Source organism: Natator depressus, chromosome 2 (genome assembly GCF_965152275.1).
Source record: "Natator depressus isolate rNatDep1 chromosome 2, rNatDep2.hap1, whole genome shotgun sequence".
In the NCBI taxonomy this organism is placed as follows: Eukaryota; Metazoa; Chordata; order Testudines; family Cheloniidae; genus Natator; species Natator depressus.
Genome location: NC_134235.1, coordinates 259,238,462 through 259,263,690, shown reverse-complemented (window position 1 = coordinate 259,263,690; position 25,229 = coordinate 259,238,462). Strand labels below are relative to the sequence as shown.

The 25,229-nt window shown below is 57.1% G+C and overlaps 1 protein-coding gene across 1 annotated transcript in view; it reads right to left on the bottom strand.

Annotated features, from left to right (window-relative positions):
• Nucleotides 1-2,636: 2,636 nt before the first annotated feature.
• The window catches only part of NBEAL2 (neurobeachin like 2), a 168,536-nt gene continuing 145,943 nt past the window's right edge, over nucleotides 2,637-25,229 (bottom strand). Inside the window, 21 exon segments of the mRNA XM_074946450.1 lie at nucleotides 2,637-5,457; nucleotides 6,115-6,250; nucleotides 7,609-7,757; nucleotides 10,103-10,264; nucleotides 13,277-13,393; nucleotides 14,449-14,543; nucleotides 15,112-15,310; nucleotides 16,053-16,148; nucleotides 16,888-16,977; nucleotides 17,386-17,412; nucleotides 17,414-17,503; nucleotides 17,762-17,859; nucleotides 17,950-18,067; nucleotides 18,250-18,359; nucleotides 18,963-19,093; nucleotides 20,030-20,063; nucleotides 20,066-20,169; nucleotides 20,744-20,868; nucleotides 21,753-21,848; nucleotides 23,112-23,219; nucleotides 24,675-24,808. Coding sequence (XP_074802551.1) covers nucleotides 5,356-5,457; nucleotides 6,115-6,250; nucleotides 7,609-7,757; nucleotides 10,103-10,264; nucleotides 13,277-13,393; nucleotides 14,449-14,543; nucleotides 15,112-15,310; nucleotides 16,053-16,148; nucleotides 16,888-16,977; nucleotides 17,386-17,412; nucleotides 17,414-17,503; nucleotides 17,762-17,859; nucleotides 17,950-18,067; nucleotides 18,250-18,359; nucleotides 18,963-19,093; nucleotides 20,030-20,063; nucleotides 20,066-20,169; nucleotides 20,744-20,868; nucleotides 21,753-21,848; nucleotides 23,112-23,219; nucleotides 24,675-24,808 — 2,321 coding nt within the window. The 3' untranslated portion in view covers nucleotides 2,637-5,355.

Here is a 25,229-nt window from a genome sequence, read left to right as displayed (position 1 = left end):
TCCACCAGCCAGGGCTTGCCCCAGGCCTCGTGGCTACTCGGAAAGCCGGCAGGCGCTCGGCCAGGGCAGGGCACAGCTCTGGCTGGACCAAGGGCAGCGGTTGGGCGCACAGGATGATGGCAAAGAGCCGGGCCTTGGCCAGCTTGGATACCACAAAGCCCTGGCGTCTCTCCCCCCGTGATGAGGTCCCCAGCTCCCCTATAGGGCAAGACCAGACGAGGAGAGCAGGGCTGGGGGAAGGCAGATCCAGGGGGCAGGGGGAAGGGATCAAAACTCAGGGAGGTGGGCAACCATCTCGGAGGGGGTGGGGTAGAGATTGAATCTTCTTTTGCTGGGGGGGAGGGCCCAGCCCAGCCCGGATCTCATCTCAGCAAGAAGGAGGGGTTGGGCCCCAATAGAGGAAGCTGGGTAGATGGAGGGAGAGGAGTTGTCCTGAGAATGCGCTCTATAGGCTCGAGCGACACGGACATTCAGAAGCCAGGCAAATAACATGGAGGCAAGCCCAGTGCAGCAAAGGGGCCCATGCTTCCAGCCTGGGGCAACTCTTTTGCCACGCATGCGAGGTCCATAACTGCAGCCCGGCAAGAGGCAACGTCGCCTGCCCTGGGGGGAATAGTTTAGACGTGAATGCAAACAGCTGTACGCCCATTGCAGCAACCTCAACTCAGCCCTGTTGCGCTCCTGGCATCATTTCGCTTGCGTAGTTCAATGTATTTGTAGGTTTTCAGACACGTTCGCAAAGTGCCATCTGTTTGCACACACAGAAGGCAGACTAGAAAATCTGGCCCAAAACGTGTAACACAAACAATAGCCAGTGTGGCGATATGGATGAGATTACACTGCTGCAGGAAAATAAAAAAAATAAAAAATAACCCATGCAACTTAGTGATGGCCATGGGGAAGAACTGTGCTGGGAACCAGGACACCTGGGTTCTGCGCCTAGCCCCACCACAGCCTTGGGGTACAACCTTGGGCAAGTCGTCAAAATTCCCAAGACTGAAAGATCCCATATTGCAGATGGGTAAGTCAAGTCTTCATTTACGGCTGTCAAGCATTTTGAGGTCCTCATATGAAGGACGCTAAAGAAATGTGAAGTTTTATTACACAATAAGTGGGTGCAGTGGGGGAGGGAGGAGGGAAGGTCAAGGCATTGAGAAACGTGTATTCCTTTATAAAGTTTATTAAAGATCACATACGTCGTACATTGCTAGCAAACCAGATAACCTGTCCCCCTACAGAATGAGGCCATGCTCCTCTTCAAGTTTAAGGCATAAATGTTTATCAGATTGTGCTTTATTTTGCTTTTGGAAAGAATCTGTAGACAAAGCTACCATATAAATACATTTCTCTGAGCACCAAACACACCCCTTGTGTGGATTTGTCATTCACCCTTATCTTCCCTGCTGGACAGTGGGGACTGGAGTGTGAGTGAAAGACTTGGCTGGTCCATTTCTCCTCAAGGCTGGTTCTAAAGGAAAAGCATAAGCAATGGTCCCATAAATAATGCCTGGAGGACCACTTGGTCAGAGACGGGGAGTCTGAATTCCTGGGTTGGCTCCCAGCTATCACCCTGTCCCTTCAAATGCTTTGCCAGTCTCCCCAAGCAAATACTGCTCCAGTCCATACAGGAATGAGAACTGCGTTCAGGTCTGAGTGGGATGCAATCTGACACAAGGAGGGTGGATTTGTTAACACCCCTCCTCCCCAAGATTCAGGATGCTTGGAGACCAGTACGTAGCACCACTGATTGGCATGAAGGCTCCAACGCTACGTCCAGCAGGCCGGAGAGCTGGGAGTACCAGTGGTGCTACCCTGGTCAAATCACTTGCTTGAATTCACTTCCCCAAAAGGCAGATCCACCGTGAGCCATTCACTTCCCAGAAGAGGTAGAGAAGTAGGTGGCCCCCCATGTAACCACCCCAGTGTCATACCACTGCACGCAGGGACCAGGCATGGGGGCCAGTTTTTTTTCTAAATTTGGGTGCTTACGTTAAGTTGCCCAAATGCCAACTTGAACAGCTGTGCCCCCAACCCGGCCGTGTAATGTAGACACTCAAGATTGAAGATCAGGTTTCACATTGTTATTCCAGGGGTGGGCGGAGCCGGAAGGAATCTTGCAGGGTCAGAAGGAAACCATTCCCTTTGAAGGGGAGCATCCCAAGCCTGCCAGACCCTTCCCCACACAGAAGTCTCAGAGATATGGCCCAAGCATTCCTGTTTGTGAAGAAGACTGGAGCGGGAAGATCCCTCAGCAAGTTGCATCCTGACTCCATAAAACCAGAGAAGGTACAAGCAAAGTGAAAGGAGGGAAAGAAAAACCTCTTCAAGTAGAAGAACATGGCAGAGGCCAACCAGAGAGCAGGTACCCCTAGAATTCAAGCATCTTCAGAACAGGGCCAGCAAAGACCCCTTCAAATTTCCACTGGCCTGAGCAATTCTAAGAAGGATGACAGACAAATCCACGGTGAGGCTTGTAGGTCCCTCAGTGCTCTATAAAAGCCAGCAGGATTCTGGGAAGCTCCAAATACTTACCACCCTGTTTTTGGGGGAAAAAAAGGAATAGAAATCTTTAGATTTACATCATTCAAAAAAGTTACAAAACCTATATATATATATATATATATATATCTCGTATTATATACACACAAACCGCAATACAGCACACATGCTAAAAAGAGTCTTCTCTACAAGTTGCAAATATTGCACTGTCGGTGGTTAAACATTGATCTTCACCCAGGGAATGAAGCTGGCATTAGTAACACGGCGTAACATACCTAGAGTATATGGAGCCAGGGGAGAGATCCATTTCCTAGAGCCAGGGAATGGGTTCGGGGGCTGAGGGGAAAGGACAGAGGCTGCTCTTCAACCCACGTCACTACAACCCCTCCTGACTCTAGGACTGTGAAGTTTCACGTGGTTCTGAAGCCATGAGGTTTGGATCCAGACCCGAATCTCTCCTCCCCCATCTCTGGGGAGTTCAGATCCAGCCGTTTACGGAGAACAGGGGCCCCAGTTGTGAAGCTCAGCCCAAGATTCCAACATCTCCAGATGTTCGAGCAGGGTTGGAGTCAGGTGTGGAATTCCCTATGGCTTCAAGCTAGTCATGGCCCTTCCTCTGTGAACCAAAGCCCGGCCCAGCCCAGAGGGCTGTGCCTGCAATAGCGATGGGCAGTCACTGGCGCCAGGGATAGGGAGAGCTGAATGGCACCAGGGCGCTTGTCTCTGTGAGCATCAACATGAGGCAGAAAGGCTGTGGGTTCCATAGCTCTCCGCCCAGACGCATCTGGAACATGGCAGGAGTAAAGCCCTGCCAGTCTCTTCCACCCCTGGCTTACCTGACGGAAGGGGAGTTTTTAAATAGGAGAGGAAATGTGGGGAACAACACGGCAGCTCCCTCCTCCTTCCAGTTAAGTGACAGTAACCGTGTCCTACAAGGACCGATCCATCACCCCCTTGTTCGGGGGCCATTCACTCCCAGACGCTCTGGTGATGGGCTCATGCCCTGCATCGTAAACATGGAATGTTCCATTTCACAGGGACTGCTGGGCTCCCTGCAGCTGTAAGCTATGTCTGAATGGGGAGATGCCCAGGGCACAAATGTGCAATAGCCTCAGACAGCTGCTTCTAGCCTAACCCAACCCCACACTCCCCTGTTCCTCCCTGGATCAACAAGGTCTTGGTCATACAGAGATCAGAACCTGAGTCCTTCAGAGAAGGTGCCAGCTTGGTTTCAAATCTCACCATGACCAGGGATGGAAAGTCTGTAGGACTGGACCACCCCCCAACCCACCCAGTTGGTTAAAAGCACCGAAGTGTTGGCTGTTGGCTGCAAAAACAAGCCTCCTTCTGGGCGAATTCCTATTTACTGTGTGCCACTTCAGTATCAAAAACAGACAGTGTGTCGGAGGGAGAGATGGGCCTTCCTGGAGTGGGGGCATTTGCAGATGGGATCAATATTGGGCCCAGACTGTGAAAGAGACAAAATCCCAGTATTGCTTCATGTCTACTGCCGGAGCTCTCTCACTTCTGTCATGATCCTCGCTTTCACCTCCACTGGCTTGGACCGAGCCCTTCAAAGCTTCGGAAGAGCTCTGCTTTGGCTCCGGGAGCCCCTATGGAGATGACATGCTTCGAGGGCTGCTCTGTTGGGGAAGGGGCGGTGCGTGCTGCCTTACTAAGAGCCGCGCTCCTTGCGAGAGGCAAACCCCCACACCTCTTGCACCTGCGCTGACTGCAGGGCAGCCTGACCCTCTCCCGGTGGGGTGAGAAGAATTCTCTTTCCCCCTACAAGCAGGGGTATCCGGCGTGCAGCCAGAGGCAGCCAGGAAGGAGTTCCGCTACGGCCCCGGAGCTGCAGGACGAAGGCAAAGCTAACCAACGGCAGGGTTTTATTGCTGGTGAAGTCATCCCATGAGCCATGCCGGCTCGTGCTCCATGGAAGAGACGAGTCTTGGGAGACAATAAGATTGCGCACATTTATTTTTGTTTTCTTAAAAAAAAAATGTATAAATTGATAGGAAAGTTAGGAGGCTCCACCAGAAAATGATTGGGGCCCTGGGAGGCGCTGAATTTGGGTGCCTCTGGTGGAAGAGGCAGACAAACCATATTTGGAAGAATCCCAATGAAAGCGGAACACCCTTCTTTGCCAGCAGGGGGTTTATACACATCTAGGATTTGGGGCTGGTTCAAGACAGTCAGTAGGTATCTTTCTGGGCCCCTGGTATTTGTTGCCCGCCAAAATTCAACATCTGGGAGGAAAACAGAGCAGGCTCTTGCCAGTCTCACCATATTAAAGCTTTTCTGCAGCAGACCGGCCTCATGCTGAAAGCAGTTCTTGGTTTTGGTACAAGTTCTCTACGTAGTGCAACAAGGTCTGGTTAAGGCCACCCAAGAAGGACTGAGAATGCAGCAACGGTCGTCGCCTCACATCTATTGCAACGTTTCCCTGCTGGGCGGCAAGGGGCACCGGCTGTGGGCTTCCCGTCCTCTCCGTCCAGCGAGAAAGTCACAATGAATAATACAAAAACATTTTCCACTTCAAGCTCTGCAGGAAACGGGATGGGCTGGGGCGGATACCAGATCGTCCCATGCGCATCCTGGCTCGGCAAACCAGAGTCACCGGTGAAGGCCCCTGGCTCAGAAAGGGATCCTGAGCTCTGCACACTCTGAGAGTGAGTGGTCGAGAGACCCAGTGCTCCCGCGGTTCACAGCGATCGCCATGCTCCCAGGGGAAGTGCAGACACATCTGAGTGGTGTGGCTGGACCGGCCCCCTCAGCCACCCCTCAGAGACCTCCTGCTGCAGGACATCTCTGCCCAGTAATGCTCTGGGGACAGGTCATCTCACATCAAGCCTGTCACTTGGACTCGGGCGGGTTGTACTCGGTCTCTCCGGAGGAGACCTGGGAGATCCGGCGCGTGGAACGCCACAGCAGTCTGTGAAACTGCCCCGTCCGCACCTGGAGAGAGAGCAGAACGAAGGGGCAGGGCTGAGGAGTGGCGTGGGGGTGCTTTGCGGAGAGGGATGGGGTGGCTCGGCGGAAGCAGGGCTGCAGTCTGTCTTGGCTACATTACAGACCCTGCTTCTGTAAAGGGAGCCACCCTGCATTACGGAGCCCCGCCCTCCAGACCAGGGTCTCATCACACAGCTGGGCTGGGCAGCCGCCTGGCCCCCGGGACACCCGGCCCCTCGAGGGTTGGAGCCCGCCCTCCGGCAGAGACGAGCCGTCTCACCAAAGAGGGCGGGGTGCAGCGGAGAGAACCTTTGTCCTAAGGGTTCATGCTAAGTCTTGACTGATCCCAGCCATTTCACGCTCCGGAGAGGGGCCGGATTTTGAGCGTTCTGCTGTGGGAAATCCAGCCCTGCCGTCACGCTGCCCACGAGGAGTCAATCCCCCAGTCTGCAGACAGTGGCTCTGATTTCATTTCTGTCTATGGGCCCATCCAGGCTCCTACCTGGGCTGGCCAAGAGAGCAGCTCCTTCCCAGTCTCACCCTCCTGCCAGCCAGGTGCATCCCCTCCAATCATGCAACTACTTCACTGGTGCTTCCAGCTGATACTGCACCTGCCCCTGCCCACCCCCACCGAGCCCCGAGGAGGGGACGGTCTCCATTTACCTCCGAGGGCTGGCCCGCTCCCACCACAATCAGCTTCCCATCCTCCAGCCCCACCAGGATGTGGCTCTTCTCCTTGGTCACAGACACGCTGTGAACCGGGACCTTCATAGGCATTGGCAACACCGCTGCTTGGAGGCTGCAATGGCAAGGAGGGGGGCATTTAAACAGTGTGGGGAGCTGCTGGGGACTCAGCAAGGACTGTGGAAAGGGGCAGATGGGCAGGGTGCCCTGCCAGAGACCCCCCCAAACCCACCCCCCTCTCCAGGATCTTTAAATCGGGGGTCTCTCAAAGCATCCTGCTCACTCAGCAAACCGGCTCCTGGCTGCACTCAGAGCCAGATCTGGGGATTTTACTGCATTTCACGCCTGTTCACCCTGCCAAGCTAACGCAGCTGCGGGACAGGGAGCTGGGTCCCATTCTGGCTCCTACATCAGTCAAATAGTTGGCCAAGTCCCAGCTGCAGGGACAAATGCCACACTGGGGCAACTGGCTTGTGCGGGCATCTGAGGGCAGCATTTTATTCCACAGACCCTTTGGGATGGAGGCGACATGAGAAAAGGAGAAAGCCAAGCTTGACTCTCAGATCCCAGGCTGGCGGGGAGGAAAACCAAACCATTTCACTTTGCAAGCAGAGTCAATCGGATCTGGAATTCCTGCCATGCAGCATCCCACAAGGCCAGCAGGGCAGACCCTGACCCAGGGAGAACCACATTTTCAGGGGTTGATAAATCCAGGGTCGAGCGCCGTCCATCGTGTCCCCAGCAGCCCCAGCCCCGCGCAGACAGTTACAATGGGTGATTCTCTTTCACCCACAAGAGCCAGCAAGACCAGATCCAGCTGGACAGGGCCACGGGCAGGTTTGCCCCAACCTCTGAACGTCAGCGTCCTAATCCCTGTAAGGAGCCCACAGATACTAACGGACACCTCATCAGTACCGATTCTATGGGCCTGGGAAACCAGCAGAGGGATTTCAATTTAATCCCAAAAGAATAATTTCCACTCCCATTCATGGACTTTATGGCCAGAAGGGACCATTGTGATCATCTAGTCTGACCTCCTGCAGGGGACAGGCCAGAGAACGCGTTCACCTCACCCCCAGATGGGACACGAACCCTCAACCCCCAGTTTGGGAGGCCAGTGCATTTAGTACATTTCGCCTCCTGGGCTACTGAGCGCAAGGTACCAGCCACGTCCTAACCTCACCCCAAATAAAAACGGGATGTTAACAGCTGCATGAGTATCTCTCGCCTGCATTGGGAGCTCCTCCAGAAGATGGTAGGCTACCCTGGGGTGAAGAGAGGTGCATATGCAAGACCCACAAGCTATGCTGTCGACCCACTCACTGGGTGGTTTTTCAGATACAGCAACTGAGGAAGAGCGTTCACCGTAAGTGGAGGATCACGGCTGTGACACACTCGGGACCCTCATCCCCTGCACGGGAGTGATACACGGCTCTGGTGGTGGGCCCAGGAAACTGATGAGGGAACATTTACCTCTGAAGATCCAAGATCTGGAGAGAACACTGCATGGTCCCCAGCACCACAAACTCCTCGGTGACACACATGGCAGTGACCTGCTCCTCCAGCGGGGCGGAGGAGAGATGCTTGCCGTTGACGGAATAAAGGTGCAGGGCAAATTTATCCTTCAACAAGAGAAAGGAGAAGGGCGTTGGGGGAGCAACCGACAATGGGGCGAAAGCTTTCCAAGCGCGCCTCTACTCTAGGACGCGACTGGGTGAATGGCCTTGGCACCACCTCTCCGTGACTCCCCGTTCAAATGGGCCTGGTTCTTACCTTCTTGGGCATCACCAGCCATTAAGGTTCTGCAGGCCGAGCTATACCACCAGCAACGCCTCCCACTGGCTGCAACAGGCGCGACTGGAACTTACTACCCAATTCTGCTGGTGATGCGCACGAAGGAGTAAGAACCAGCTTCCTCCCTCTTAGCAGGGCTGGAAGAGTGAAAATCTCCCCGGAGCCTGCAGTAAAACATGCCTCTGGATCCACGCCAGGAGCAGGTCAATGGGAGGTGGGGATGCCATTTTTAAGAGTAGAGCAGCGCTTTACTATAGCGGCCAAATACCTAATGTGACCAGGAGGACAGAAAAGCAACAGGTCTCACTGCAGGAGGAGAGCTATGCAATGCACTGAGACACGATGGGAACCAGCACTTTGGATCGACAGATGGAGCCTCAGAGAGAGAAACTTTTGAGCACTCTTCCCTGCAATCACATGGAACGACCTCGTTCGACGAAGCCATTGAAACCAGAGCAGCGTCTGTGCTCGGGCTAACCGTCTGCAAGAAACCTCCATGCTACACAAGACCCTTCGCTCTCATTTTCCCTGTTGGAGATTGCAAATTTTCCATATCTCTAGACACAGTTACAGCCACACACATGGATCGTGGGACCCTCCCAGCATAGGTGTGAAACCAGGAGAAACTCACCAGTTTGGACTGAGTTTCCCTGTCTGCTCTCAAGCTAAGTCTGCACTGCAGTTAAAACCCTGCGGCTGGCCCATGCCGGCTCACAGGGCCTGTGCTAAGGGGCTGCTTAATGGGGGTGTAGACGTTTGGGTTTGGGCTGGAGCCCAGGCTCTAGGATCCTGTGAGGCAGGAGGGTCCCTGAATGTCTACACCACAATTGACGGGCCGCAGGCGTCTAACTGCAGTGTAGACATACCCAGAGAAGCTCCTTGAGGTATAGCAAGTAGTACTCCTGGGGGAATTCTGTGCCACTGTGTGTGCACATAATTAATGTGCCACGAATAATGTCATCCCCGCCCCCCCCAGCAGAAAATAGCTTCTGCCGAAAAATTTCTGCAGTTCTGCCTTTTGCCCACCTGGGGCCGCTGTGGTGCTAGAACAGAGCACCCCCTCCTGGGTGGGACCAGTCCCAGCTTCCAATAGGGAAGGGAAGAGGTTGCCGGCTTGACAGCACCCTGCTGGTGTGGCCAGGTCAGGAGACAAGGAATATGGGGGGACAGACAGCATGGGGCTGGGAGGTGACAGACTGGGGCAGGGGCTGAATGGGAGTGGAGGCACTGGGCCACATGGAGCTGTGGGGAGGGGGCATGGGAACACATGGGGGAAAAGGGGTGGTTGAGGGGGTGCAGGGACACATGGGGACCGGGGGGGAGGGGGAACAGGGACACATGGGGACCGGGGGGTGTCTGAGTGGGGGTGGAGGGATATATGGAAGGGGGGACAAGGGCAGATGTGCCTGACTGAATGGGAGAGGCCAGGGGTCAGCCAGGGTCTGCATGGGGGAGGCTCCCTAACAATCCCTTGCTGCCCCCCACTCACACCCAACAACCCTCCAGGTTCACTCCTAGGCTCCTTCCCTCTCCCTCAGCTCCTCTGTTACCCCTGACTCCCCCAAGCATTTGCATTGCTTCTGGGGGCGGAGGCAGGAAATACAGTTCTATATTGTAGTTTGAATGAATTATTACTAAGAGTTCTGTATTAATATGCCTAGTAAGGAATCTATTTGTCAAAAAACATTTCCTGAATCTTTTTCATTGTCTGTATTGTTATAGACATACTTGATAGGTATTTTGAAATAAATTACCAAAATAATTAAAACTGGTGTGATTATAATGTGTTATTTTGACAAATAAAATATGCAGAATTCTAAAATATGGTGTGCAGAATTTATAATTTTTTGGCGCAGAATTCCCCCAGGAGTAAAGTGGGAAAGCTGTGCGTGGGGTGGGGTGGGAAGGGAACAGCGCCTCCTGCTGGGTGATGGATGGGTTGGTCCTAGACAGGAATAAGTCCTCAGCTATGTTTATTTGGGATTGGAATCTGGCTGCTGCTGATCTGCTCTGAGGCACAGTGCCATCACCACAGCAGGATGGAGTTACTGCCCCTTCCCTGCTGGGTTTCGGACCGTGTCTGAGACGCCCGTCCTTGCCCACAGCGTCCCACAGGGAAAGGCCATGCCTGCCCCTGCATTGCTGCTGGGCCCGCAGGTCCCGGCCCACTCACCTTCAGGGAGGATCTCCCCGCCACGGTGGTCTGGACGATGATCTGGCCCTCCAGGCCCACGGCGAGGTTCGAGACAGTGGCGGGCAGCGAGCTCTCACAGGGGGGCTTGATGGACTTCATGAACTGGCCCCGGCGGATGGTGTGGACGATGATGGTGCCGTCCTGCCACAACGACAAGGCCTTTCGGCTGTCACCAGGGCAACTGGGTGCTTTGCTCCCGTTTACTGTCAATGGGCCCACAGTGTCTAATTCCCATAGCCCTCTGAAAACCCAGCCTTAATCTCCACCTGCCCTGAGCCTTCCATGAGGACGCCCCAAAGCTAGATGGGCGACACAGATGAGCCATCGCCCTTCCAGCTGGCTAAAGTCTCCATGTCATCTTTAATGGGCAGGTTTCCTGTTGGCGAACGCTCTCTCTCTGGCCCTCCCACGAAGAGGGGTCTTGAGAACGGGGCAGCAAGCCAAACAGCCTGGACTGCCCAAAGCTGGACTGCCAGGTGTGGCGAGCTCCAGGACAATGGAGGGGTGGAGCTGGCATGACAGACAGGAAACGATTTCAAGCCCAGGGGTGCAGCAACACCCCCAGCACCCGTAGCTCCAGCACCTATGGCTCCCTCTCCCCAGGAAGAGAAGTTAAAATGGCTAAGTGAACATATGCAAATTGAGAGATTTTTGCCTAGATGGATAAAACCTTTTTCCTCCCTCTTGACTTAGCTACAGACAACTCCAAAGCCAGGGTGACACCTAATTTCCTATGCAAAACAATACGCTCATTGTGCAATAGGCCACGAGGTAGGTGGGGAAGCTGGGAGTTAACAAAATGAGAAATAATTTGCTGTGTGAGACTGAAGGTCAAATAGGGCAAACTGCCTGTTACCCCAAGAAATCAAAGCCACGTTTGCACCCCAAGTTACAAACTACCCATTTGTTTGCCCTGTAAATCAAACACACTGTGGATAATCTGTTTTTGCCCCAGCAATGAGTCTTTCACTCCAAATTAGAGGCTGCACATTTGATTGTCTTGCGAGTAAGATCTACAGTAGAACCTCAGCGTTCCGAACTGACCAATCAACCACACTCCGCATTTGGAACCGGAAGTACACAATCCGGCAGCCGCAGAGATGGGGGGGGGAAAAGGCAACAGAGTACCGCGTTAAATATAAACGACTAAATAGATAAAGGGAAAGCAGCATTTTTCTTCTGCATAGTCAAGTTTCAAAGCTGTATTAAGTCAACGTTCAGCTGTAAACTTTTGAAAGAACCATCATGTTTCATTCAGAGTTATGAACATTTCAGAGTTACGGACAACCTCCATTCCCGAGGTGTTCGGAACTCTGAGGTTCTGCTGTACATCTCTGTGTGTGTGAACAGTGGCTCTTGTTCCGTTGCAAACCCTAAATAACATGAAATGCTTATGTACAATCAAAGACCCTATAAAGTATGTCCATCGAATCTGGAAGATTTTTTGGTGTTCACCGTAAATAATTGTGACGCTAGAAAGAGAGAGACCAGGTGGGTGAGAGGATATCTTTTATTGAATCATAGAATATCAGGGCTGGAAGGGACCTCAGGAGGTCATCTAGTCCAATCCCCTGCTCAAAGCAGGACCAATCCCCAACTAAAGCATCCCAGCCAGGGCTTTGTCAAGCCTGACCTTAAAAACTGCTAAGGAAGGAGAGTCCATCACCTCCCTAAATAATCCAATGCTTCACCACCCTCCTAGTGAAAAAGTTTTTCCTAATATCCAACCTAAAACCTCCCCCACTGCAACTTGAGACCATTACTCCTTGTTCTGTCATCTGCTACCACTGAGAACCATTGGACCAACTTCTATTGGTGGGAGACACAAGGTCTGTGTAGCTTGAAAGCTTGTCCCACTCACCAACAGAAGTTGGTTCAATAAAAGCTATTCCCTCCCCCACCTTCTCTCTCTAAAATCCTGGGACCCATATGGGTACCACAACCCTGCAGCCTAGAAATAACAGGAATTGTCTGGCACCAAAAGAAGGAATGTTGAAAGATATAAACACAGGAATAAGTTTGGATTATCCACAGAAACTGCTTAAAAAGGGAGAAATTCCAGGTAATAAAGTGGGCTAATACTGAGATGCGATCCTGGAAACAAATCAAACATAAAAAGCCTTCAGATAGGGAAAGGACTGAAGAAATGTGTTATACGCCAGCACCATCTACTGGGTACCGATGGAAGCATAAGAGAAACAGAGCTGAAAGCTGTGCTCAGCTGTCTGTTAGAAATCAGAGGAGCCCTGACCCCAGAGTTGACGGAACCCACGAGGAAGCTTTTGAATCCCCAGTGCAACGGATGCCAGGACCGGCTGTGGGCAGTCTCCATATTCCAGGGTTAAGAGGATAAGAATTGGGGAGATTTCATTTCACAGACTGGATTGCCCCTTCTGCTCTTTAATATAAGTGACAAAGTGCCCATTCTCTAGGGAGACCTCCTGTAACCATAGGTTAGAGTTGAACTCATGCTAGACGAATGCTCTCCGTAATGCAAGCAAACTGGCCCAAGAGAGATTTGAACGGAAACTTAAAGCAATTGCTTTTGATATTTTAAACTTGTCCCTTTTGCAACCAATTCATTCAAAGAGCAGGGACTCAAAACTGCCTTACAGACAAATGCATCCAGCCTCCTTGGAGAAACGCTGGAAGGGTGATGATACGTGTTCGGTACTAAGAAATGATGCTCATAAGTAAATGTAATTAAAAAATCTTGGTGGTTTGCATTGTTCCTTCGTGTAACTGCTGAGCTCAACCCTAGTCTTTGACAATTGCTGGCAAGACTGTGCTGGCTTGCGCTGCATTTACCAAGAGCATAGGGCGCACCTACAGAAGCGGTGAACTGCTGTGTGTGTTAATCTGGTTCTGGATCAATGAACACATTGTTGATTGGTTATTGGTAACCAAAGTGTCCTGACTTGAGAAATACTGTTCAAGTTAAGAGCTGATCTGAAGAGAGCCCAGCGTTAAATTAGGAAGGGAACACTCGCTGGACTCAATACAAAGGGGGTATCTGATACTGGCTACAGCACTTAACCAACTGGCAATTCTAGTTGGTTGGAGTTCAGCTTTAAAATCTAACTGGCACCTCAGCAAACTCCTAACACTGATGCCTTCCGCCCGTCCCGCACACGCACCGTGACACATCCTCACCTTCGACCCCGACACGGCCATGTCCAACTCAGTGCTGATGGCGACGCAGGTCACCTCGGCGTCATGACCGTACAGGACTTGGACAGGTTTGGGAGCCAGGCCACTGGAAAACCCACCCTGGAGAGAGAAACCAGGGTATGTGGGCCAGATCCTGAGCCAGTCTAGGCCCCACAGCCCCTCCGGCTTCAGTGGAGCTGTCGCTGCTTAGAGCAGCAGAGGATCTGGCCTGGAAAGGCCCAGAGGAAACCAAGCCGAGAGGACAGAGCGCCAGCCAGAAGCTGGGGATAGGAAGCGTTTGGAACCACTGTGCAAAGCCACCGATGCTGCTTGCAAAGCCCCAACGGCTGAGCGAGGCTGGAGGAATAACCACAGCCACACTCATCAGGCTGGCTTCGGAGAAGCACCAGCCACATGGGTCGACGCATTAGGGGAGCAGAGCTCAGAGCCTTTCCAGCAGGGCAGGCTGAGCCGAGTAAGTTCTTGTCCTCATCTCCCGAAGGCAACCGGCCCCAGCACACAACTTCCATGGAAGCTAGTATGATGGAGCAATCTCTGCTCGGGACAGGGCTGGACCAGAAGTGCGGGGAACTGGCATTGGGTAGAGCTGGGTGTGGGGAGCCAAAGGCTGGTGCTGCGAGTCAGGAGTGAGGGGTACCGGCAGGGCTGTGTGGGGAGGCCAGGGTTGGCATGGCAGAAGGTACTGAACTCAGGCTTGGCATGGCAGGGTGTGCTGTGGGCCAGGAGTGAGGGGCACTGGCAGAGCTGTGTGGGGAGGCCCAGGGTTGGCATGGCAGAAGGTACTGGACTCAGGCTTGGCATGGCAGGGCGTGCTGTGGGCCAGGAGTGAGGGGCACTGGCAGAGCTGGGTGTGGGGGGAGCAGTACCACTCCCACCCGCCAATCAGTATCAAGTCAACCAAATGCACACAAAATGACCTTGAAAACCTTTGACGAGACATCGGGACAGCCCTGCTGCCAGCGCACCCTTGGACCTACAGAATGGCACCTCCTCACCCAGGAGCGAAACACACCGGGGATCTGCCCTCTCCCCAAGCGAGCCCAAGAGTCACGCGAGTGTCTGACCAGGAAGTCCCCAACCACCCAGAAGCCTCCTCAGACCCAGCCCTGAGCTAGTAGCTGACCGCTCCTGGCCGGAGCCGGTCTCTCCCTCACCTGCTGAAGGACCTGCCAGACCATGCAGGTGGTATCCCGGGAGCCCGAAATGAGGTAGATTCCGCATAGATCGAGCGCCAGGCAGGTGACCACATCTGCAAGGAGGGGAAGAGAAGACGTTACTGCCGAGAGGCTGACCCCAGTGCCCCACGATGCCAACCCCCCCCCTGTTTCCCTGGGGCTCTGAGAAGGGGCTGGGATCTCGTGGGTCCCCTTCGCTGGAGATTCCATACCCGAGAAGGGGGCTTTGGGGCAGAGCCCACCAGGCACTCCGGAGGGGGTGGAAATTAGTGACTGCAGGGTGAGCTGGCATGGCTCATTTCAACCCCAACTGGTCCTCTGGGCAGGTAACTCCTCTCCCCAAAGCACCAGGGCCACAGAGACGACAAGCTGCAAAGAGCAAGGGGTGGCTCCGGGGCCCTGGCTGGGCCAAAGCGTCGAGAGTTTGCCAGTGTCTTCCTAGTGCCCCCGTTGGTCGTGCCACGGTTGATCAGCTGGGCACGGGGTGGAACAGCTGGGGGGCTGCAGGCCAGGGTGGAGGTGCACTGGGGGGATGGGACACAGAACCGTGGCAGGATGGTGCATAGCCAGTGATGTGAGTCCCACCGGCCCACGCGCCCCGCATCGGGTCACCCCCGCTGCCAGCCTGTCCGGGCCCCATACCTATGTGCCTGGTGATGTGCCCGACAACCTTCCCTTTGCTCAGCAACGTGACACGCAGGCTGTTGTCCCAGTGCCCCCCGCTGAAGAGGAGCTTCCCGTCAGGAGAGACAGTCAGTGTCTTCGAGGACACCTCCACCCCCGGGGCGAAGGGGCCGGAGAGGAAGCGCTGGGTTCTGGCAGAGGAGACAAGAGCTCTTGGCTACAGAGCATCGCCCCAGAGAGCTGCCCGCCCTTTGGCTCCCGGGAGCTCTCCGCCGCGTTGTCAGCAGGTCCCAATGGCAGCCAGTGTGGTGGGGGGTAATGGAGAGGACAGAGGGCTGGGCCTGCGAGAGAGGGGGCCTGGGAGCCCCGGCTGGCACAGGCAGGGTGGAGGGTACAAGCACGACCCGGAAGAGGGCAGTGGATCACCACTACAATCCTCTGTCCAGAGAAGGCATTTGGGGCTGCCCATTCACAGGCATCCCCTTGTCCCAGAGCAGGGAGGCGACCCACCCAAGGCACTCAGCCGGGGTGCCCTACGGCCAGAAGATTGCTCCATTCCCTCCCATTTAGCTAAGAGCAACAGAACTGGCCAAGGGGTTACGAGGACTGGCCCTTGGAGGGCGAATGCCAGGAATGAGCATGCACAGCTTGGCTGGGAGCTGGGGACGGGGAGCAGGCTGCTGGTCCGGGAGGGTTTGGAGCCAGCTCCTCTAGGGGGCGGCTGGAAGACGTGGGATAACACTACGCCGTGGGGTGACAGCTGGAGGAGCGTGCCTACTGGACGGGGGAGGGGTGGAGGCCTCCTTGGGTTGTGCCACCTAAAACCGGACTGGACAAAGCATCCGGGGACTCCGCGTTGTGGCCGAGTCTCTCGGCTCTCCCAGGGCACTGCACGGCAGGAGCCAGGGAGGGATCCGGTAACGGGGCTCCCAGCCCAGACTCACTTGGCATTGGGAGACGGTGGGGTCTTTGGTGAAGCTGAAGTAGTTGGAGATGTTTTTGTCGTAGGGCAGCCAGCCGTGGGTTCCCAGCAGGCCGTTGGCGCTCACCGTGACCTAGGAAAGGGGAGGGAGGCTAGCCGGAGAACGCAGGGTGCGCAGCCCCCAGGGTTACAGCCCCGCTCTTGGGAAAGCGCCACGGGGCGCGGGAAGGCCGGGGCCGGTCAGGACCTCTGTTTTACGACTAGTTCAAAAGGCGCCACCCACGTCCCGCAGCACCAGGATGGCAGCAGTATGGCCACCCTGCCGCACTGGGCGATTCCGGGGTGTCCGAGCCAAGTACCAGCCGGGCCTGACCCTACCTAGCTCCTGCAACCGGGGGCAAATCACCGCGCCCCGGCGGGATGCGTGCAGGACAGATCCCCTTCTCGCTCCACTTACTAAGCCAGCAGCTTAGGTCGTGCTCTTGGGAACAGCTGGAGCCAACACCTGCTCGGCCTACGCTTCATCGTCAGCTGCAGGAGGGAGCTTTAGCTTCCCCGTACAAGTGCTGGAAGTTGGAAGGCCGGGATTGTGGTGAAGGCCCCGGGCTGGGACCCAGGAGACCCGGTGGCCAGTTTTGCCACTGACCTTCCGCGTGACCATAGGCCAGTCCCTTCAATGGCTCTGTGCCTCAGCCCCGGCCCTGTGAACTGGCAATCAGCTGGCCTGAGTGCACGGGGGCCGGGAGGATACAATGAACGGATAGCAGAGGGACTCCGATAGGTACCGGCTGGGGGGCTATAGACGCAATGAGCTGAGAGCCCCCCCCCGAATTCCCAGCCACAAGCCATGCCATGCCCCCCAGGGCACTCACCAGCACGTCTGGGGAACCCTGTGTGATGAAGGAATGGGCCTGGTTCTTGGGGACCACAGCCTGCACCAGCGGGACCCCGTCGCTGATCCCCTGCGGGAGAGAAGAGAGCGCTCTGGTGCTACTGCCTGGCAGTTCGGGGGCTTCGCACTGCCGCGGCCCCGACAGCACGCCCGTGTCGCGTTAGCACTGGGCATTGTCGGGTGTTTGTGGCGCCTCGGAGCCCCAGTCACGGACCAGGACAAGGTCGTGTTAGGCGCTGTACAGACCCACTGGAGAGTCCCTGCCCCAAAGAGCTAGGTAACCACACGGTCTCGCTGGAACCCATGTCCTCCCTCACCCCAGAACTCCTGCTCTGGCCATTGCCGCCCCATCACTCACCCCGTACCCCCGGCACAAGGGCCCCCCTCCCCACCACGTGGGAGGATTCCCTCGTAAGCTCTCCCCGGCCCGGCCCGCAGCGGGCGGCCCTCGGAGCCCAGCGGCGAGGAGAGCTCTCACCTCGACGAAGAAGGACTTGAGCTGGTCCGAGGTTCTCGAAGACGTTGGGGGAATACGTGTCGAGCCGGGCCAGCCTCCTGGTGGCGGTTTCGGCTGAGAGGCGCACTGGGTGAGGTTCCTGCCGGGGGGGGAGGCAAGATGCCAGCGAGTCGGGAGGTGCCAGATCCCTGAGCAAGATCCCCAGAGCCCAGCCTCCCGGGGAAAGAGAGGAAGCAAAGGGCAAAAGGACCTGGGGGGACAGGGGGTGGATGGCATGGCCATATATGGACCGAAGCCCTGGCTGGGGGAGCGGAGCTCTGCTCTCAGGGCCTGTTGGGGGATCCCCACCCTCCCCTCCCTGGGGTTAGTCAGGCACTCCCTCTCTGGCTCCCGATACCTTGAGCAGCTGGCAGGGGGTCTGCCCAAAGTTGCTGATGATGCCTTCCAAAGCCTTCCTCTGTGTCTCGTCGGCGATGGCGTCCAGGTCCACGGCCCCTGGGGAGCGAGAGAGGGGGATGCTGTGAGTGACAGGCGCCCACCAGGGAACCTTCCTGCCTGCCCAGGCCCCGGCATGGCGCCTCTTACCCTCGTACGTGCAGTAATAGAAGACGTTGAGAGCCTCCACGGCGGCCGGGCCCCTCTGCTTGTACCCAAAGATCAGGTCGATCCACTCGTGGAGGTGGGCAGACACGTGCTCCGACTCCTGTTTCAGGGAGAGAACGGGGACAGTGAGCACCACAGGGACATGCCGGGCTGGGGACACCCCAATGGTCTGGGCCACCTGGTAGGGGAAACCCCAGCCCCCGCCCTACAAGCTGGAGGAGCAGTGAGTTTGGCAGGCCAGGTGAAGGCTTCCCGGGCTGGGCAGAGGCCCTGCCCACTTACCAGCGCTTTCCTGTGCTTGTGGACGAAATCCTCCGGGGATCTGGCCCACTTCGGGAGGACGACATTGTTCACCTGGTCGTTCGACATCTGCAGGCAGCCCAGGTCAAACCCTAGGAAGGCGACACAGCAGGGTGGCTCACCATCCCCCTCCGCCGCATCCCACGGCACGGGGTCAGATCAAAGGCCCACCCAGCCCCGGGGTCAACACTGGCTCGTGCTGGACGCTGCAGGGCCAGGCGGCGCACCGTGATGCCTGATGCTATAACTGAGCAGGGCAGGGAATCCTGAGGATCCCAGGAGGTCACGCGCCAGCATGGCATGCCTGCCAGGCACCAGCTCCATGCAGGGCGAAATTAGCTCCCCCGGCCCGGGAGCTCAGCCTGCGTCCCAGCTCTGTCTAGAGCCCAGTTACGATGTGCACAGAGCCCTGGGCCCCCAACAAGCTCCTGCCCCCGCTGGCTTGGGCACTACCCCCTGCATGAGACAGTGAGCCCGGGCGCCAGCAGGCCCAGTGGCTAGAGACCAGGACTGCGAGTCACTGCGACGATCGTGAGAGATCAACTGAAGTGGAAGTCACAGAAGGGATCCTGCACTTTAAATGGAGGCCCCAAGTAGGCACCTCCCCATGCCAGCCCCAGCGAGCCCCTCTCCCCCAGCTCTAGACCAGGGCACTCAGGCCAGCCGGGCTGCAATGCCCCAGGAGCTCCCTTTACCATTCTGGTTCTCCAAGAAGTCTGTGAAATAGAAGAACTCCGGGATCAGCTCCTTCACGTCCACCGGGTTCTCCATGCGCGCCTGCCATGCCGCGGGCACCGAGTGAAACTGGCGGTCTGAGCAGTCAAACCTGCCGGCAAGAGAGTGAGGCTTGGCCTAAAGGCTAAGGCACTGGGCTGGCACTCAGGAGAACTGGGACCTAGACTCAGCCCCACCACTGACTGCCAGGGTGACCCTAGGCAAGACCCTTCACGTGTCTGTGCCACAGCTCCCGAGCTCGAAGATGGGAAGGGGCCTCACTGTCTCTTGCTAGATACCTGTCCAGCCCTGGGCACAACAGACCCCGATCTCGGTGGGGGTGTCTAGGCACTAGAGCGATACAATCAGAACGCGTCGCTTTTCTTGTCTTCCAGCAAGCTCCCGGGTTTACCATATGGGCTGAAGAAATCAGCCTCGCCAGCCAAATCCCTGCATCTCTCGCACTCTCGCTGTCTTCGTGCCAGACAATGCCCATGAGACACCCAGCCACAGCAGGCTACAGGCCGGCCAAACCCTCTTTCTGCTTTATCAACTCAGAGGCAAGGCTCAGAATCAGCTCTAGGACACTTGTTGCAACGGGTAATGAAGAATATCTAGTGCTTTCCTCAGCGGATCTCCAAGCACTTTACAGAGGTACACCCCCATTGTACAGCTGGGGAAACTGAGGCACAGCACGGGGAAGTGACTTGCCCAAGGTCACCGGCAGAGCGAGGAATAAAACTCAGCTCTCCTGAGCCTGATGATCCATTCGCTAGTCCACACTTCCTTGCACAGACACACAGAAGGTAGGGAAGAGGCTCCTACCTCCTCAGATGCAAGGAACATTTAAGAACAAGCCACAGGAAAGGATCCCCCACCAGCGAGCTCTCAGGCTGCGGATCAGTCTCCCAAGGGACGTGGTGAAAGCCCCCTCACAGGGGATAGTTAGAACGAGCGCGGGGGAGGTGGCAATCCTGTTTTAGCAGGGCCTGGAGAAGCTAGCAGGACCATCCTGCCATGCCAGCGCTAGCCCAGCCCCGGGTCTCACCGGCCGCTCTGCAACTGGATGTGAAGGGTGGTGAAGGCTCGGTCCGGATCATGTAGTGCATGACGCCCGCCGCGTTGGAGTAGTGTGTGCCATAGTGAAACTTGTCGATCATGCCCGTGGGGTCCTCAAAACTCTCGTACCTGGGGACAGACAGGGAGGGGGAATAAGCAGAGCACACGACCGAGACACAGGCGGGGGAAGGGAAGGAGGAGGAAGAGGGAATCCCAGCGGTGAGGCAGGGGTGGCTTGCAACACAGCAACTGCCTTGGCCGGGCTGGTTTCCCGGCGCATACTGCCATAGCCAGAGCGATTGCATCAGGAAGAGAAGATGGGCACCTGAGAGGGCACAGCCTTCTTACCAGCACACCCCCACCCCCCTTGCTGCTCTGCGTGCCTGGGGAAGGGGCAACCCAGGGCCATTCTCCAGCCATGGAGCAGAGCGCAGGGCAAAATCCCCTGCCCACACACCTCTTTTCTAGCCACGAGACGATTGCTCCGTCTCCACAGAGCAAATGGGACGCATCAGCAATCTGCCAGCCACCCCCGACTCTCGGCCTTCGCTACCCCATGTGCTGGTGTCGGACTGCTACGTCCAGGGCACGCCGCCGGCTCTCGCCGGCCACTGCGATGTCAGCCCCGCCCCTGGCGTGGCTGCTCTGGGCCACCCGTCCCAGCGCAGCCACCGCCCTTGAGCTGCCCGGGACGTGCACTCACTTCTCCTTCACATCCTTGGCATGTCTCTCGTTGGCCACCCCGATGGGCTTGGAGAGATCCCGGAACATGTCCGGGTCGCTCAGGTCCAGCGCCTCGGAGACGTAGTCCTGCAGGATCCAAGGGAACTACGGAGGGGAGAGGCCTGTCAGATGCCTGCCAACTCCTTACCCGGCCCAGCCTGCCGCCGGGTATTCAAACCCTAGTGCCGCCCGCGGCCAGACAGACAAGAGGGGAGTGGCAGAATGGGCAGTTTTCCCTAGGAGCACAGGGCTAGTGTTAGCGGCCGCGCTGCTGGGGTTGGCTGGGTGGGTCCAGTTGGTCTTCCGGACTCTTACAGGGGGAGACGTTCTCGATCCACCGGGAGAGCCAGGAGGACACTGACAGCTCTGCATTACGAGGGCGCGAGGCTGGGCAGCTCTAATTTTATACACTTCCCCCACAGCAGGTAAGGTCTTTGGAGAGGTACGATCAAATCTATAGGTTCGTACAGCACCTAGCACGAAGACGCCCCCACTCGGCTGGCCTGTAAGTGCCACCGCACCGCAGCTGTGAAACAGGCCCGCTTTCTAGTCGAGGCCCGCGTCCACCTAAAGGGTTCCGACGGGACCGATCAACGTAGGCACAGTACAGGCGGTCAGCAGCACCCCTGGGTGCCAGAGATGGCTGGGAGCGACCAAGCACCTGCTGGGCTCTATCATGCTTCGTTAGCCAATCATTAACGCCTCTACCAATCCCTTCATAACCTCGTGGAAAGCACGCAGGGAGCGTCCCTGCAAGGTGAAGGGTGGCTTGCTAATACCGTCACCAGGCTAGTGAGAGCCGGACTTGGACTGAGGCTGGGGGCCCACGCCACGCTGCCAGCCCAGGGAGGGAGCGTGGAGAACAGACAGCCCTGGAAGGTGCTGCTCTGAGCACCCCGTCTCCGTCCGCCTGCTGGCCCCAGGACAGACCGTTGACGGCGTCTCTGGGCGGAGGAAGGCTGAGGGAAGGGCCTGGCGGGCATGCTCACCACGGGGTACTGCGACAGGTCGTTGTAGGTGCGCCCCGCAATCGTGTTCAGCTGCATCAGGTACTCGAAGTTGGAGATCTCCCTGTAGACCCATTTCTGAAACAGACATGGCGGGGCTGAAACAGGCCCTGTGGACGGCAGGGGCAGAGGGGTGGCTCCGGCTAGGGGAGCAGGAGCGGAGTCGCTGCATGGGGGGTAGGGGTGGGAGTGGGATGGCATAGGGTGACCGTATTTTCCCAAAGGGAAAATGGGATACGCCACAGGGCCAGCCTGAGGCCCATCTCACCCCTCCCATGGGTCGGCCCAAGCCCCCTGCCACTCACCCATGCAGGGCCAGCCCGGGCCCGAGCTGCTCTCCTGAGCCCTCCCTCTCACAGGGGGCTGGCATCACTGATCGCCCCCGCCCCCCGCACGTTCTTCCACACCTTGCTTGGGGTTGCACCCGACTTTTCTGGCAAAACTGTGCATTTGCCCCCTTTGCTCTTGCCAGCTGATCCGCTGCAAATGGGACAAATGCCCAGTTTTGCCAGAAAAGTCGGGACGGCCGGGACAGGGGACTGTCCCAGCCAAAACGGGACACATGGTCACCCCAAGGAAGTCGCTGCATGGGGCGGGGCTGGCTGGGACAGCAGGGAGAATATGGCTGGGGAGCAGATTCTGCAGGGCGGGGGATGGGAGTCGCCACGCTGGGGGTTGGGGGAGGACCCTCGCGGGGAGCAGCATAGACCCAGGCTGCTCATCTAACCAGTGAGGATGGAAAGTCAGGCCTCAGGCCTTACCAGGGAAACTCATCCCATGGATTCTCCCCACCCTGCCATCACACCCCAGTGGCCTGCACCTGGAGGAGGCCATGCTAGCAGCCGGCCATGCCTGAGCTCGCCCTCTGGCTATTTAACCCCTCAGGTACCCATTCTGGCCCCGGAGCACGATGACCCACACCAGGAGTGGGACCCCGCAGCGGGGCGGCGCTCACTTTCCCTCTGCGACACCCCGAGTGACCCAAGCCCGTGCTCGGTCCCCCAGTGAGCCAGGGCCGGGGCCTCTCCCTTCGCAGGGCTGGGCTCACAGCCCGGACCACGCCCTGAATGAAATGAGGTGGGTGCTGTGCCAACCTGGGCAGATCTCAGAACCATGACCCAGCTGGGCACAGCTGACAAGCCCTGCTCCAAGGGGCCCGGGGCTGGGACAGAGGAGTGGGCCCCAGGAGCTCTGGCAGAGCCGAGAGGCTGGGGGGAAGTTTGCCCAGCACTCTGCCTGGCTACGAGGCAGCCCCGACAGACACATGCTGCTCTCAAGGAGAGAGAGGTGACGCTGGGAGGAGGAGGAGGAGGCGGCGGCTGAAGAAGATGCTAATGGCACCTGAGTCAGTCCTGAGGCCTTCAGCAGCTCCTGGGGTGACCGGCTGCCGAAGTAGATCTGGTTGGGTGGGCGCAGGCCGAGAATACAGGAATACACCTTATTTCTAACCTGCGGGGACAAAACCAGGTGCATGAAGCATTCAAAGGGAGCTCAGGTACAGCGTCCAGCCTGCCCTCGAACAAGGCTTCGCATGCCAGAGCGCCTCTTCTCCAGAGCCTCAAAGCACTTGATCTAGGGGGTCGGGGGGGATCAGGATCTCTCTCTCCATTTTACAGATGGGGAAACTGAGGCACAGAGGGGCGATGACTTGCCCCATGTCAGACACTGGAAGCTGACAGAATCCAGCTCTCCCAATGCCCTGCTCTAGCAAAAAAAATCACGCCTCTCCACGAGATCTGGCCTGCTCTTGCAGTAGGGGCTGGGGACCCCTACCTGACAGACATGAACAAACCGCGTGAAAGAGAGCCGTCCAAGGGCCAGACCCTTCTCCCCCGGTGTAAATCAGCATGAAATCAAGGGGCCCACGCTGATTTACACCAGCAAAAGATCCAGTCTAAGGAATTCAATCCTAAATCAGATAGGTGCGCAATTCCCTTCTTAAGAAGGCTCCAGCCCCTGTGCGTCACGGTCAGGAGAGACGCGGCAGGGAGAGATGCGTGCAGCCAGACGGTTCCGTAAGCTCAGCTACGGATGCCAGCTTGGATCACGCCAGACAGCTAGCAACCGAAGTGTAGCCAGGGCGGCTTGAGGGACTAGCTGTGTCTAGGGTCCCAGGATGGGATCGTACCCAGGCAGCCAGCCCCTTGCCCGCCACGGCTACGCTGGTACTTTGAGCGCATTAGCCCGATCGGATATAGCACAGGGACATCCGACAGAGCTGGAAATGACGCCCCTCGCTGCACCTGACACGAAACGGTGGAGCACGAGCGCTGGGGGAACGGAACAGGAGGGACGCAGCCACCTGGCCCAGCGTCCCGGGTGGGGACAGGAGAAAGCAAGACCCCGGAGGCCTCTCGGCTATTTCCCCTTCAACAAGTGATCAACAGAAATAGGAACATGCCGGCCGGGGGCGGCTCCCCTGCTTTCCCTGCACGGGGAGGGAGGCTGGAAAAGCTGGGGGGGGGCCGGGAGTACTACGGGATCACACACACAGCTCCCTCCATCCCATACCACCCCCCTTCTTGGCTGAGCTCCGTCCACTTTAGAAGCTCTGTGTGAAAGGCCATTTTGCCCATCACCCTGCATCAGGCCTCTTGCACCAGTGACGCTTGACTTCCTGTCTTACCCCCCCTCAGTCAATGCCCCCCTGGAATTCAGGTCACCAGAGCACGATTCCTCAGATAGCAACGTGCCCCAGGCTCTCACCACATGGGGCCAGGACCTTGTTTTGTGTCTCCAACGTTGCACCATCGGCAGCCCAGCGCCTCCCAGCGCCGTGCTGGGGGCTGAGCTGGGCACCGACGCTCTGGGAAGGGTGACACCAGCTTCCCAAGAGAAGCGGGGACGCCCCTGGGGCTGGGTAGCGGCCCCTGGTCTAGGAGAGCAGAGGGGATCAGGGCGAACCTTCTTCTTGAAGTTGACAAAGTAGTTGGCCTGGTCGATGAAGAAGAACTCCAGCGCCGACCGGCGGAGGTTGTAACGGCGGAGGTGCACTTCCCGGAGCTGAGACAGGGGGCGCTTGAAGTCATAGCCGATCCCTGGTGAAAGGGCAGAAGGCAGGCCAGCTGTTACTCTCCCTCCTATATGCAGGCACCTCCGTAGCTGGACAGCTCCCAGCGCCGCGGGGGCCACACTGATCCTAGACACTGACCCATCTCAGCCAGCAATCGTCACACCAGGGAGACCCAGCGCAGGCTTCCAGCCCTCACCCGCTCCCCCATGTCACACCTAGGGTCTGAGCTCAGTGCTGGGCTAACCCCCAAGCCAAGCCAGCCTCCAGGTTAAGGCACTGGACTGGGACTCAGGAGATCTGGGCTGAATTCCCAGCTGCACCACAGACTCCCAGGATGACCCGGGGCAAGTCACTTAACCCCCGTGACTCAGTTTCCCCATCTTCTGCCTGAGTCCCCTTCGTCTGTGAGCTCTTTGGGGCAGGGACGGTCTCTTCTGAAATGTACA